This window comes from Theropithecus gelada, chromosome 12, assembly GCF_003255815.1.
Source record: "Theropithecus gelada isolate Dixy chromosome 12, Tgel_1.0, whole genome shotgun sequence".
NCBI classification, from domain to species: Eukaryota; Metazoa; Chordata; class Mammalia; order Primates; family Cercopithecidae; genus Theropithecus; species Theropithecus gelada.
The window spans coordinates 58,599,246-58,613,672 of NC_037680.1; the positions used below are offsets into that span (position 1 = coordinate 58,599,246).

General features: G+C 37.2%; 1 protein-coding gene across 9 annotated transcripts in view; it reads right to left on the reverse strand.

Annotated features, from left to right (window-relative positions):
* The window catches only part of PDE1A (phosphodiesterase 1A), a 403,806-nt gene that overhangs the window by 41,631 nt on the left and 347,748 nt on the right, over positions 1-14,427 (reverse strand). For all 9 annotated transcript variants that reach the window (XM_025404058.1, XM_025404059.1, XM_025404061.1 and 6 more), the window contains 3 exons: positions 12,921-13,002; positions 10,401-10,524; positions 9,824-10,011 (listed from right to left, as the gene is read on the reverse strand). In XM_025404058.1, coding sequence (XP_025259843.1) covers positions 9,824-10,011; positions 10,401-10,524; positions 12,921-13,002 — 394 coding nt within the window. The remainder of the gene's footprint in view (positions 1-9,823; positions 10,012-10,400; positions 10,525-12,920; positions 13,003-14,427) is intronic.

Genomic DNA, 14,427 nt, shown 5'->3' on the forward strand with positions numbered 1-14,427 from the left:
ATAAATGAATTATATATGCATATATAAAGCACATGTGTTAGACATAATCATAATGATAAAATGAACTTTTATGTGTCTAGTGCCCAATCTAGGAAGTAAAATTCTACTTATTTCTAAATAAAAAACTCATCCTACTCCCTAGAACCATTCTGAATATTTCAAAAAAGCCCTTTAGTTTTATCATATACATATTCTAAAACCTATTCTTTAGTTTTTAAACTTTCTACAAATGGAATCTTGCTATATTTCAGCAATTTGCTTACTTTTTAAAATTTTACTTTAATTTCTGGGATATATATGCAGAATGTGCAGGTTACGTAGGTATACATGTGCCATGGTGATTTGCTGCACCTATCAACCCATCATCTAGGTTTTAAGCCCTGCATGCATCAGGTATTTGTCCTAATGTTCTCCCTCTCCCTGCCCCCCACTCCTGACAAGCCCTGGTGTGTGTTATTCCTCTCCCTGTGTCCATGTGTTCTCACTGTTCAATCCCCACTATGAGTGAGAACATGTGTTGTTTGATTTTCTGTTCCTGTGTTAGTTTGATGAGGATGATGGCTCCCAGCTTCATCCATGTCCCTGCAAAAGACATGATCTCATTCTTTTTTATGGCTTCATAGTATTCTATGGTGTATATGTACCACGTTTTCTTTAACCAATCTATAATTGATGGGCATTTCGGTTGATTCCATGTCTTTGCTAGATGGGTAGATTGCAAATATTTTCTCCCATTCTGTAGGTTGCCTATTCATGCTGATGATAGTTTCTTTCGCAATGCAGAAGCTCCTTAGTTTAGTTACATCCCATTTGTCAATTTTGGCTTTTGTTGCAATTGCTTTTGGTGTTTTTGTCATGAAGTCTTTGCCCATGCCTATGTCCTGAATGGTATTGCCTAGGTTTTCTTTCAGGATTTTTACATTTAAGTCCTTAATCCATCTTGAGTTAATTTTTGTATAAGATGTAAGGAAAGAGTTCAGTTTCAGTTTTCTGTATATGGCTAGCCAGTTTTCCCAGCACCATTTATTAAATAGGAAATCCTTTTCCCATTGCTTGTTTTTGTAAGGATTGTTGAAGATCAGATGGTTGTAGATGTGTGGTGTTATTTCTGAGGTCTCTGTTCTGTTCCATTGGTCTATATATTTGTTTTGGTACCAGTACCATGCTGTTTTGGTTACCGTAGCCTTGTAGTATAGTTTGAAGTCAGGTAGTGTGATGCCTCCAGCTTTGTTATTTTTGCTCAGGATTGTCTTAGCTATATGGACTCCTTTTTGGTTCTGTATGAAACTTAAAGTAGTTTTTTCTAATTCTGCGAAGAATGTCAATGGTAGTTTGATGGAAATAGCATTGAATCTATAAATTCCTTTGGGCAGTATGGCCATTTTCATGATATTGGTTCTTCTTATCCATGAGTATAGTATGATTTTCCATTTATTTGTGTCCTCTTTTTTTCCTTGAAGAACGGTTTGTAGTTCTCCTTGAACAGGTCCTTCACATCCCTCGTTAGCTGTATTTTTTAGGCATTTTATTCTCTTTGTAGCAATTGTGAATGGGAGTTCATTCATTCATGATTTGGCTCTCTCCTCATCTATTGTTGGGGTATATAAATGCTTGCAATTTTTACACATTTATTTTGTATATCGAGACTTTATTGAAGTTGCTTATCAGCTTAAAGAGTTTTGGGGCTGAGGTGATGGGGTTTTCCAAATATAGAATCATGTCATCTGCAAACAGAGACAATTTGACTTCCTCTCTTCCTATTTGAATAGACTTTATTTCTTTCTCTTGCCTGATTGCCCTGGCCAGAACTTCCAGGACTACATTGAATAGGAATGGTGAGAGAGGGCATCCTTGTCTTGTGCCAGTTTTCAAAGGGAATGGTTCCAGCTTTTGCCCCTTCAATATGATATTGGCTGTGGGTTTGTCATAAATAGCTCTTATTATTTTGAAATATGTTCTACCAATACCTAATTTATTGAGAGTTTTTTAACATGAAGGGATGTTGAATTTTATAAAACGCCTTTCTCCATCTCTTGAGATAATCATGTGGTTTTTGTCATTGGTTCTGTTTATGTGATGGATTATGTTTATTGCATCGCAGGGATAAAGCTGACTTGATCATGGTGGATAAGCTCTTTGAAGTGCTGCTGGATTCAGTTTGCCAGTATTTTATTGAGGATTTTTGCATTGATGTTCATCAGGAATATTCGTCTGAAATTTTCTTTTTTTTGTTGTGTCTCTGCCCAGGTTTTAGTAATAGGATGATGCTGGCCTCATAAGATGAGTTAGGGAGGATTCCCTGCTTTTCAATTGTTTGGAATAGTTTCAGAAGGAATGGTACCTGCTCCTCTTTGTACCCTTGGTAGAATTTGGCTGTGAATCCATCTGGTCCTGGTTTTTTTCTGGTTGGTAGGCTATTAATTACTGCCTCAATTTCAAAACTTGTTTTTGGTCTGTTCAAGGATTTCGAGTCTTCCTGGTTAAGTCTTGGGAGAGTATATGTGTCCAGAAATTTATCAATTTCTTCTAGTTTGTTTGCACAGAGGTGTTTAGAGTATTCTCTGATGGTAGTTTGTATTTCTGTGGGATCAGTGGTTATATCCCTTTATCATCTTTAACGTGTCTATGTTGTTTTTCTCTCTTTTCTTCTTTATTAGTCTAGCCAGCAGTCTACCTATTTTCTTAATTTTTTTGAAAAAGCAGCTCCTGGATTCATTGTGTTTTTGATGGGTTTTTCATGTTCTATCTCCTTCAGTTCTGCTCTGATCTTAGTTATTTATTGACTTCTGCTAGCTTTTGAATTGATTGCTCTTGCTTTCCTAGTTCTTTTAATTGCGATGTTAGGGTGTTGATTTGAGATCTTTCTAGCTTTCTGATGTGGGCATTTAGTGCTATAAATTTCCCTCTTAATACGGTTTTAGCTGTGTCCCAGAGATTCTGGTACATTGTTTCTTCATTCTCATTGGTTTCAAAGAACTTCTTGATTTCTGCCTTAATTTCATTATTTACCCAGGAGTCATTCAGGAGCAGGTTGTTCAATTTCCATGTAGTTGTGTGGTTTTGTGTGAGTTTCTTAATCCTGAGTTCTAATTTGATACCACTGTGGTCCGAGAGACTGTTTGTTATTATTTAAGTTCTTTTGCATTTGCTGAGAAGTGTTTTACTTCCAATTGTGTGGTCAATTTTAGAATACTGAGAAGAATGTATATTCTGTTGATTTGTGGTGGAAAGTTTGGTAGATGTCTATTATGTCCACTTGATCCAGAGCTGAGTTCAAGTCCTGAATATCCTTGTGAATTTTGTCTCGTTGAACTGTCTAATATTGACAGTGGGCTGTTAAAGTCTCCCACTATTATTTTGTGGGAATCTAAGTGTCTTTATAGGTCTCTAAGAACTTGTTTTGTGATCCAGGTGCTCCTGTATTGGGTTCACATATATTTAGGATAGTTAGCTCTTCTTGTTGAATTGATCCCTTTACCATTATGTAATGGCCTTCTTTGTCTTTTATGATCTTTGTTGGTTTCAAGTCTGTTTTCCATTTTTTTATTTTCTTTCTTGAGTTGGAGTCTTGCTCTGTCACCAGGCTGGAGTGCAGCCTCAATCTTGGCTCATTGCAAGCTCCGCCTCCCAGGTTCAAGTGATTCTCCTGCCTCAACCTCCTGAGTAGCTGGGATTACAGGCACACGCCACCATGCCCAGCTAATTTTTGTATTTTTAGTAGAGTTGGGGTTTCACCATGTTGACCAGGATGGTCTCCATCTCCTGACCTCGTGACCCACCTGCCTCAGCCTCCCAAAGTGCTGGGATTACAGATGTGAGCCACTGCGCTGGCCCTCAAGTCTGTTTTATCAGAGACTAGGATTGCAACCCCTGCTTTCTTTTGCTTGGTGAATTTTCCTCCATTCCTTTATTTTGAGGTTATGTGTGTCTTTGCACATGAGATGGATCTCCTGAATACAGCACACCATTGGGTCTTGATTCTTTATCCAATTTGACAGTCTGTGTCTTTTAATTGGGGCATTTGGCCCATTTACATTTAAGGTTGATATTGTTATATGTGAATTTGATTCTGTCACCATGATACTAGCTGTTTATTTTGCACACTAGTTGATGTAGTTTCTTCCTACTGTCGTTGGTCTTTATATTTTGGTGTGTTTTTGCGGTGCCTGATACTGGTTTTTCTTTTCTATATTTAGTGCTTCCTTCAGGAGCTCTTGCAAGGGAGGCCTGGTGGTGGTGAAATCCGTTAGTATTTGCTTGTCTGCAAAGGATTTTATTTTTCCTTCTCCTGTGAATCTTCATTTGACTGGATATGAAATTCTGGGTTGAAAAATTCTTATCTTTAAGACTGCTGAATATTGAATATTGTATATTGCTCCCACTTTCTTCTGACTTGTAGGATTTCTGCTGAGAGATCTGCTGTTAGTCTGATGAGCTTCCTTTTATAGGTGACCTGACCTTTTTCTCTGGCTGCCCTTAACATTTTTTCCTATGTTTCAACCTTGGAGAATCTGATAATTATGTGCCTTGGCGTTGATCTTCTCATGGAGTATCTTAGTGGTGTTCTCTGTATTTCCTGAATTTGAATGTTGGCCTGTCTTGCTAGGTTGGGGAAGTTCTCCTGGATAATATCCTGAAGTGTGTTTTCCAACTTGATTCCATTCTCCCAGTCTCTTTCAGGTACTCCAATTAATCACAGCTTCAGTCTCTTCACCCAGTCTCACATTTCTCAGAGGTTTTGTTCATTGCTTTTCATTAGTTTTTCTCTAATCTTGTCTGCATGCCTTATTTCAGCAAGATGATCTTCAAACTCTGATATCTTTTCTTCTGCTTGATTTATTCAGCTATTGATAATTGTATATGCTTCACGATGTTCTTGTGCTGTGTTTTTCATCTCCATCAGGTCATTTGTGTTCCTCTCTAAACTGGTTATTCTAGTTAGCAGCTCCTGTAACCTTTTATCAAGGTTCTTAGCTTCTTTGCATTGGGTTAGAACATGCTCCTTTAGCTCAGCAGAGTTTGTTATTACCCATCTTCTGAAGCCTACTTCTGTCAATTAACCCATCTCATTCTCTGTCCAGTTCTGTGTCCTTGCTGGAGCGGTGTCACAATCATTTGGAGGAGAAGAGGCATTCTGGCCTTTGGAATTTTCAGCGTTTTTGCACTGTTTCTTCCTCATCTTCCTCATCTTCCAGGTCATCTTCATGACTGGATTTATCTACCTTTGATCTTTGAGGCTGATAACCTTTGGATGGGGTTTTCTGGGAGGTCATTTTTGTTGATGCTTTTGTTATTGTTGCTTTCTGTTTGTTAGTTTTTCTTCTAACAGTTAGATCCCTCTTCTGCAGGTCTGCTGCAGTTTGATGGGAGTCCACTTCAGACCCTGTCACCAATGGAGTTTGCAGAACATCAAAGATTGCTGTCTGCTCCTTCCTCTGGAAGCTTCAGCTCTCCTGGATGAGGTGTCTGTTGACCCCTGTTGGGAGGTCTCTCCCAGTCAAGAGGCACAAGGTCTGGAACCTGCTTGAGGAAGCAGTCTGTCCCTTAGCAGAGCTGGTGCACTGTGCTGAGACAGTCGCCCTTGTTAGGGTCAGCTGCTCTCTTCAGAGCCAGCAGACAGGAAAGATTAAATCTGTGGAACCTGCAACTGCAGCCTCCTCTCCCCTTAGGTGCTCTGTCCCAGGGAGTTGAGAGTCCTGTCTGTAAGCCCCTGACTGGAGCTGCTGGATTTCCTGCAGAGATGCCCTGCCCAGTGAGGAGGAACCTAGAGAAGCAGGCTGGGCACAGCCGGTTTGTTGCGTTGTGGTGAATTTTGCTTAGTCCAAACCTCCCAGACTCCTTCGCACTGTCAGAGGAAAACCACCTACTAAAGTCCAGCAGTTTGGTTGTTTTGCACAACACTGTGTCTTTCATTCCTGTTGGTGATTAGTTAAATTTTAACAGTTTTATGCTGTTCCATAATATGTACATACTATAGTATATAAATCAATTTTACTGTTTTTTCCACTTTATTTTGCACTCGTGAACAATGCTGCTATGAATATTTTAGACATGTCTTTGATGCATATGCGCAAAAGTCTCTCTGGGGTAAAAATACAGAGGTAAAATTGTCGAGAAGTATGGCACATGCATCTTTAAATTTCCTACAGAGTGCCAAATTGTTCCATGAAATGATTATATAATTTTACCTATATACAAGTAATGTGTAAGAAAACCAAAAAACCTGGCATCATTCTTGATTCTTCTCTTCACTTTGTTTCCTACATCTAATCTGATAACAAATCCTATCAGTTCAGCTTTCAAAATACCTGGATATCCAGAATCCAATCTCTTTTTGCTTACCCTCCTTCTACTCATGCATACTGGTTTAAGCCACAGTCTTTATGTATCTAGAAATTATACACCCTCTCAACCATTACTACCTGGTCTAAGCTCCCATACTTCTCCTGGGTTATGAACAACAACCTTCTTTCTGATCTCCTTGTTTCTATTTTTACTACCCAAACAAAAGAATATTTTCCATTCTGTAGCAGAGTAATCCTTTTGAAACCTCAGTTCATATCGGTCAACTTTTTTTTCTCAAAACTCTACATTTGGTTTCCTGTCTTTCTTGGGCCAAAACCAAAGGTCAGGCACCACATTGCCCACCCATCACATTGCCTACATTATTCCTACTTGTTCAATTTCTTCCGCTTCACTGCCCTTCTTATTGTTTCTGGCATGTCAGGCAAGCTCGGTCTCCTACATAATGTGCTAGCCAATCCCTTTGTTTAAAAATTTGTTACCCCCCACCCTCCCAGACCTCTCCATGGTTCTCTTTCTAACCTCCGTTGTGTATTTATTTAAATTATTTCTTCCTCAGTGAAGCTTTTCCTTACTGGCTTATTATAGAGAAAGTATCCCCAATTTCCATAGTAATTTGATTTTCTTAATCTGGTAATGTCTTTAATTTTCTTTATTTCTGAATAGTTTTGCTGGATTTAGAATTCAGCATTAGGGATACCCCTAGTTACTATATAGTAGCCCTATAACCCTTATTTCTATAACACATGGCAGAAACATAATAAATAATAGTTATAGTGATAACAGCAAACTCATATAGCACTTAGTACTCTAGACACTTCTAAGCAAATTATATTAATAAATTCATTTAATTCTCTTAAAACCTATGGTGAAGAGGAAGACTTCCTGATATAGTGATGTAAAGAAGTCGAGTATTTTCTCTTCTTAAAAAAAGAGTGTAAAACTAGACAGCATTAATAAAAACAACTGTTCAGTGACTCTGGAAATCAATCAAAGGGACATAATAATTTGAGAAACATTTATTCTTGAAAAATTCTTGAACATTCAGGTAAAAATAGCAGGAGCCTGTGACCTCCTTGCCTGAAGTTACTCCCACTCCTCCATCTTCCTCTCCAACTCTGACCTGGGAATGGAAGCAAAAGTCAACCTTCCTGCTGGATGTGGTAGAATCAACTTGGAATGGGAAAGAAGCAAGTAATTCTGGTTACTTGAACATAAAATGGTGAATCTGCTTAGACTAGATGGGAAAAGTCCCAAGCTTTGCCAGGCTAAGGTTGGGGTGCAAGTTGGGGTAAATGGTAGACCAGCAGGATTTCATAGAAAAATCCTAGAAATTAGAGAACCATAGAGAGGCCATTTATATAGTCAGTTTTAAAATTGATCTAAAAAAATTCAAGACAAGTTTTTAAAATATGTTTTTAAAATTAAAGAAAATAATTTTGAAGAATTCAAGGAAAATATGCTAACAATGAATGAAAATATAAAATATCAACAGAGAAATAGACATTATAAAAAATAAGCAAATGGAAATAATAAAATTGAAAAAAAGCAGCTGAGATAAAAAGTTAATTCAGTGAAATCAACAGTAGGATTGAGGTGGCAGAGAAAGAAACAGTAAACTTGAAGATAAATCATTAGAAAACAGCCAATCAAAAATGAATGAAGAAGGAAGGAAGGAAGGAAAGAAGGAAGGACAATTAAAGAAATTGAGAGAGATCCAGAGCATCCGGGACAATTTCCAGAATCCTAAGTTACGCATAACAGGATCTTCAGAACGAGAGAACAGAGAAAAAGAGGCAGAAGAAAAACATTGAACAAAATGGCAGAAAGCTTCCCAAATTTGATGCAAATTATTAATGTATGCATTTAAGAAGCTCAATGAACACTAAGTAGAATATTGAAAAAAAACCCTAGATATATCATCATCAAATTGCTGAAAGTCAAAATAAAGTCTAGAAAACAGAAAGAAAAAAATAAGACTCAGTACAGCAACAATACAGTTTATTTTTGGTCAACACTGTATCAGAAACTACAGAAGCCAGAGGCAATAGAATGACACATTGAAAGTGCTAACAGAAAAAAAAATAATTCAACAATTCTAAATCAAGTAAAATTATTCATAAATAAAAGTAAGATACAGACATTCCCAGATTAAGAAAATCTAATTGTCAGCATAACTGTGTTATAAGAAAATACTTAAGGAAATACTCCAGTGTGAAGAGAAATGACACCAAATAGTAGCTCAGACACACAGGAAGAAATGAAAAACATCATAATGGCAAATATGTGAGAACATATAAAAGATTGAATATGTGAATGTGTGTGTCTGTCATCTGTCAAGTTCTGCAGGAATTAATGTGTTATTTCTGGCTCTCTGATCTATTCCTGAGGCCCATCTTATTATCTCTGCATCACAGTCACACTGACTTTATTACTTCAGTATAAGAGTAAATTCTGATATACGGCAAGTGCTCCTCTTTTCCTCTTTTATTATCCTTCGGGATTGTCTTGACTATTCTTAGCTATTTGCAATACTATATAGATTTTAGGATCAATTTGTTAAATTCCATGAAAAATATATTGGAATTTTCACTGGAAACATGTTATATTTATGGTTGACTTTTGGGATAATTGAAAACTTTTCAATATTGTGTTCCTCTGACTATAAATATGATTTAACACTCTATTTTGATGTTATATTATGCATTTTAAGAAAACTAAGTTTATTCCTGAGTATATTAAAGCTGCAAAAAGCACAAGGAAAAAAATTTCTGGCTGAAAAAATAACTACAAAGACCCTGGAGTATTTTAAACTTCCAAGAGGCCATTGTGCAGGGAGTGTAGTGTATGAGGGAGGCAGAGCTGTGGGAATGAGTGTGAGAAGAGGCAGAGGCCAGATCTGGATATAAAAGCTAATTCCTGCACGAAAGATAATAACTGTTTGGATACCGACTCACAAACCTACTAAATGGACTAATTAATTTGAAGCAGCTAATATGTCAGAAATAACTATAGCTACCTTCCCATTCGATTTCTGTGGTGGTTGATTACTAATGATTTCCCCAATTCTTGTCAAAATTCTGAGTCAAAAAAGCAACTTAGTGAAACAGAAAAAAACACACCCAAGTCTCTGACATGAAGTGATAACACCTTTAATGCAACACAAAAGCTACTTGCCAAGTAAAATCCAGGCTGGAAAGCACCTCTATGAAAGCACAGGAGTCTATATTGTACCACAAAGTTTTGTCACCATTTCATTATCTCATCTTTCAGTATCTAGTTTGCCACTACCCACTGATGCACATATCTGCAGCCCATGTGGCACAAACAAACCAGAACCTCTTTTTATCTAATAAATGAGCCAACTTTCTCATGAATAATCAAAGAGTAGCCAAATTCCAAATGCCATCAAGGGCTTACACATTCTATAGAAGAAGAGATCTAGAAGAAATAATTCAAACTCTTAGAGGAGAAGTGAAGACAGAGAGAGATGGCAGTAAAGCCTCATAAACAACACTACCTTGTGCAGCTAACTCTTTCCACCTCTCTTTGTTCTGCTGAATGATGTCCACCAGGTTGTTCTTGAAGCTCTTCAGGTCCACTGCTGCAAGGGAGTAGTCTGAGGAATAGGACCCATCGCTCATGGAACCTTTTGCATTTGGTCGTCTTAGTGCATCAGCAATGTGTAACCCCACAATGGTGGTTGAGCTAACAGTAACAACCAAACAAACCAAAGAACACCATCAGGATATGGGGTGAACAAGGAAAACCTGAAAAACTTTACAAAACCGACTAGAAAAGCAGGGTAGTAGATGGTCAGTACAAGTTCTGAGCACGTGGCAGCTGCTCACCTCCTTTCTGTCCCACCCCACACTGGATTCTCCTTAGTACACACCTTAGTATTTCATATTTTGTGTATTAAACTTCAGTTCTCAAAGGCAGATGCAATATAATATAAAGCCACTAGGTGGCAATACTCCCTAATAATTCTTGTGAGAATTCTCTGCCTAGATGTGAGAAATATAGATAATCATTAAGGAAAAGGTTACTAAACATCACAAAGATGAAAAATGATGCAAAGAAAGAAAATATCATACCCGCTTGCCACATAGGAAGAAGTAGTTTCGGCTTTTGAGGCTTCCTCTATAAGAGGAATAACAATTTTCTCTGTTGAGTCTGTCAGAAGAGAAAATGTTGGCTCTACTATGAAATCGATGAAACCTACAAAAGCCAAAATGAAGAGAGAGAGAGAGAGAGAGAAATTCAAGTGTTACAATTTCCTGAATTCTGAAATCAGAAATAATGAAGAGCCTCTCACAATCCTGGGATAGCGAGTATCAACTAAAATACTGGTTCTGCTTACCCTTTGTATTGTTTTAATCTAATAACAATCTTTAGAGATGGTTCAACTGCTCTATAAAATAGTACTTGAAGCCATGGAAGTGACGCAATTTAAGCTTGTTAACTCAAATATATTGACTTTTCTATTTACTATTCAGCCTTAAATAATACACTATTGCTAACAATAAATTTAGATCCAATGATAGTGACTATAGTTTTCTCTCAACAACAGGGATCATTATCCTTTTTGAAAGCACATCATGTACATTTTGGATTTCATTATTTACTAACAAATCATATCTAAGCTCCAAAGAAATTAAGTAATTGAAGGTTTTTCTCAGGTAACAGGACGACAATTGCTTTTTGTTTCTTACTATATCAGTCAGAGCTTTCTGCCAGTGTGTTAATATTTCAAATGGCTGTTTATTGTTCTCTGGATGTAAAGTGTGAGTTCACAGCATGTGGGTGTGTTCTGTCAAATCAGTGAAGAGAAAAGTAACATCTCTGGGAGACAGCATTAATCCCACCACTTTGAGATGTCAGTATTGAATGAAGACTTTTACATTTAAAGTACTCATCAAGATAGAAAATGACACACACAGAAAAGGGCATTGTCCTCTGGAAGCATTTTCCATCCCGTGTTTAGGCAGAGGAGGAGACAACAACCTATTCTAAGGTCTGTGTACATGGCAATATCCCAGATCCCAGGACAGCTGTGGGTGCCTCAAGTCAAGAATTTGTTGTTGGAAACACATCTGAGAGCAATGGACTACCACCTGAATAAAGAAGAATAGCTGGAGGGGGGCTTTTTAAGTGATAATGTCCTGTAAAGTATGCACATTTAAAGATTGTCCATCCAATACTTGGATAAAAGTAATTCACATTTCAAGTAACTGCATTACTTATAATGTATAATAAGACACATTTTTAATTTAATAAAACTTCAATAGTTTTAATGGATGCCTTCATGTTAAATCAGTGTTAACTGATCACCCAGGGTACTATTTTAAGTTCTATGTTCTTTTGTGTGTGTGTGTGAGAAGGAGTCTCACTCTGTCGCCCAGGCTGGAGTGCAGTGGCGCGATCTCGGCTCACTGCAACTTCTGCCTCCTGGGTTCAAGTGATTCTCTTGCCTCAGCCTCCCGAGTAGCTGGGATTACAGGTGCCCGCCACCACGCGTGGCTAATCTTTTGTATTTTTTAGTAGAGACGGTGTTTCACCATGTTAGTCAGGATGGTCTCGATTTCCTGACTCGTGATCTGCCCGCCTCGGCCTCCCAAAGTTCTGGGAATACAGGTGTGAGCCACCGCGTCCGGCCAGTTCTGTCTATGTTCTTAAATGCCTGAGATGTGTAGACTGTCAACTGGGTCATCACCTTTACTAACATGGCTGCAATTTATATTACAGCAACAAGCCTCAGAAACTTCCATTCGTAGCTTGCCACATCAGGTCCTTAGCCTGCCACATTTACACTTACTAAGCAAGAATAGGCACCTGTGTTATGGTCTCTAGCAAAACAGCCGTTGAAACATGGATGGGAAGGGGAAGAGGTCGGAGCACGCAGCTTTCCCACAGCTGACTGCCCCAAAGCTTTGTGATGGGTGGTGCCGCAGCATAACTACACAGGTAAGAAGTGATCCTTGTGTTTATTGATCGTATTGTTCAGTAACAAAAATGCTGGTTCAGCGAATAATTATTACAAGTATTTGAGTCATGCAACACAGCAATAATATGTTTTAATAATGAACTGGACTTGAAGTCCCCAACCCAAATACAGATGATAAGAATGAATGTGGTTGGGGGCATTATCATTTTGCAAATTTCCTGTTGTTGGTTAATCTATTCACATCATGAGAGAAAATTTTTCCAAATGAAATGTGCACTACTATATTAAGCATACCATGGAAACTTAGTGATAGAACAAGGGCACTAATATTTTCGTTGAGTTGACCTCTATCTAAAGAATTAAATTACAGAAAACAGTAATCAGCAATAAAATAACATAAAATAGTCTCCCACACAAGACAATGTTATATTTTGTAAAAGGGTTAGAACCATGATAACAATTACATTTACTGTTACTTTATTGAATTCATTTTGTGAAAATGCTTCAATAATTCTTATTCAGCACCATAGAGATCCATTTAAAAATCAAATGTGTCATGAATATGGAGTGAGGTTTTCATGGAAGTTACCCCTTTAAACAACATGGTTTACACATTTGAAAACTGACAAGCACACCCTCACTTTCCGCCACCACAAATCATCAGTATTACCTATTTGTGACTGGGCCACCATGGTTGACTTCCGATCACAAAGTGGGGAAAAGGGAAGCCCTAATTCAGCTTCTTTATCTCCCTGGAGAAAGAAAAGCACATTAATATAGACTTGGGTTGGAGAAGCTAAAATAATGAGCAACCTAAGATATAAAGCCTAGAAAATTCGTATCTTTCATTTCTTAATTAGGAATACTTTTGTCTTATTTATAAAAACAAAAGCTATAGTCCAAGTTTATATAATTTTTCTTGGATGGTCTCCTTTTGGGGACATTTTGCAAGGAGAAAAATGATGAATGTTTTCAGGACCTGGAGACATTGCTTTGGCATTACAATCCCTTGACTTTTAAGAGACAAACGTTTGCTTTTGGAATTTTCCAAAGTCACCATAAAATAGCTAGCCATCTTAGTGTGTTACCTGACATTTAATTAACCATCCAAGTTAATTTATTTATGCCAAGTATATCAACAGACCTTAAGTATCAAAATTTTGTGACAGAACTGTTTTTCAAAATTAAAAGTATATGATTTGAAACACCTTTCTATTCATTAACCAAGTTTCATTAAATCTTCCACAACATATAATGAGGAATTTCTTCAACATTCTTACATTCAGTGTGCATAAACTTATTTTAATATTTTCTCCTCAGAGAAAATTGAAATATCAATTTTTTTATAATTTGATCTCATCTAAAATAGATTAATTGAGCACATATGTTAAAGAATTCCATTTATATTTGGGTTTTACTTCAAGAGAAGTAATTAAATTTTCATCTTCTAAAACAAAGGTTGCTGTTCTGGTCAAACCTTTAATATCACAAGGTTTATTAAACTTTGGTTCTTTCCTTTTGCATTAAATGAGTTGTGCTTATGAAAGAAAGAGGAGAGGATCCTTCCTTGTTTTTGTTCATTGCAATTGCCTGGCCATTTGAAAGAATGTTTTAGGTTCTATTTTCTCCTAATTTATTGGCTGTATACCTTGATGAGCAACACCAGCCTTGCATCATAAGTCCATAACTTAGGATAAAATACCTAAGGACCCACGGTTTCCTTTCACTCTGTTTCCATTAACATCTTTCTATCCTAATCTTTACAATGTCATGTCAACATGTAGCTTTACAATTTTTTGAGAATATCTTCTAGAGCAGTTCCCCTAAACCATGCCTTTGATTATGCGAGTTATAGGCGGAAAGTCTGGAATCAGAATTGTTGGGGAAAATCTAGATACGACCATCAAAGAAATAGGAAAATTAGTTACAAACAGGAACATTTCACTATGTCATAACTCAGAGAAAATATAAGGAATAAGAATTTCTGTGACCTCTGCTAGTAACTCCCTAATTCCTCTGGATAATAATAACACTAATTCCATGTGAAATTGTTATTTATACTCAGGTTAAAGGACAGACGGAAGGGAATTATTAATGCCACTAGTCTTAGAGTCAGAAGATGTAGTCAGCTGAGTCCCTGCTGTTCTAGGGGTTATTGCTGTTACTTCAGACATAGC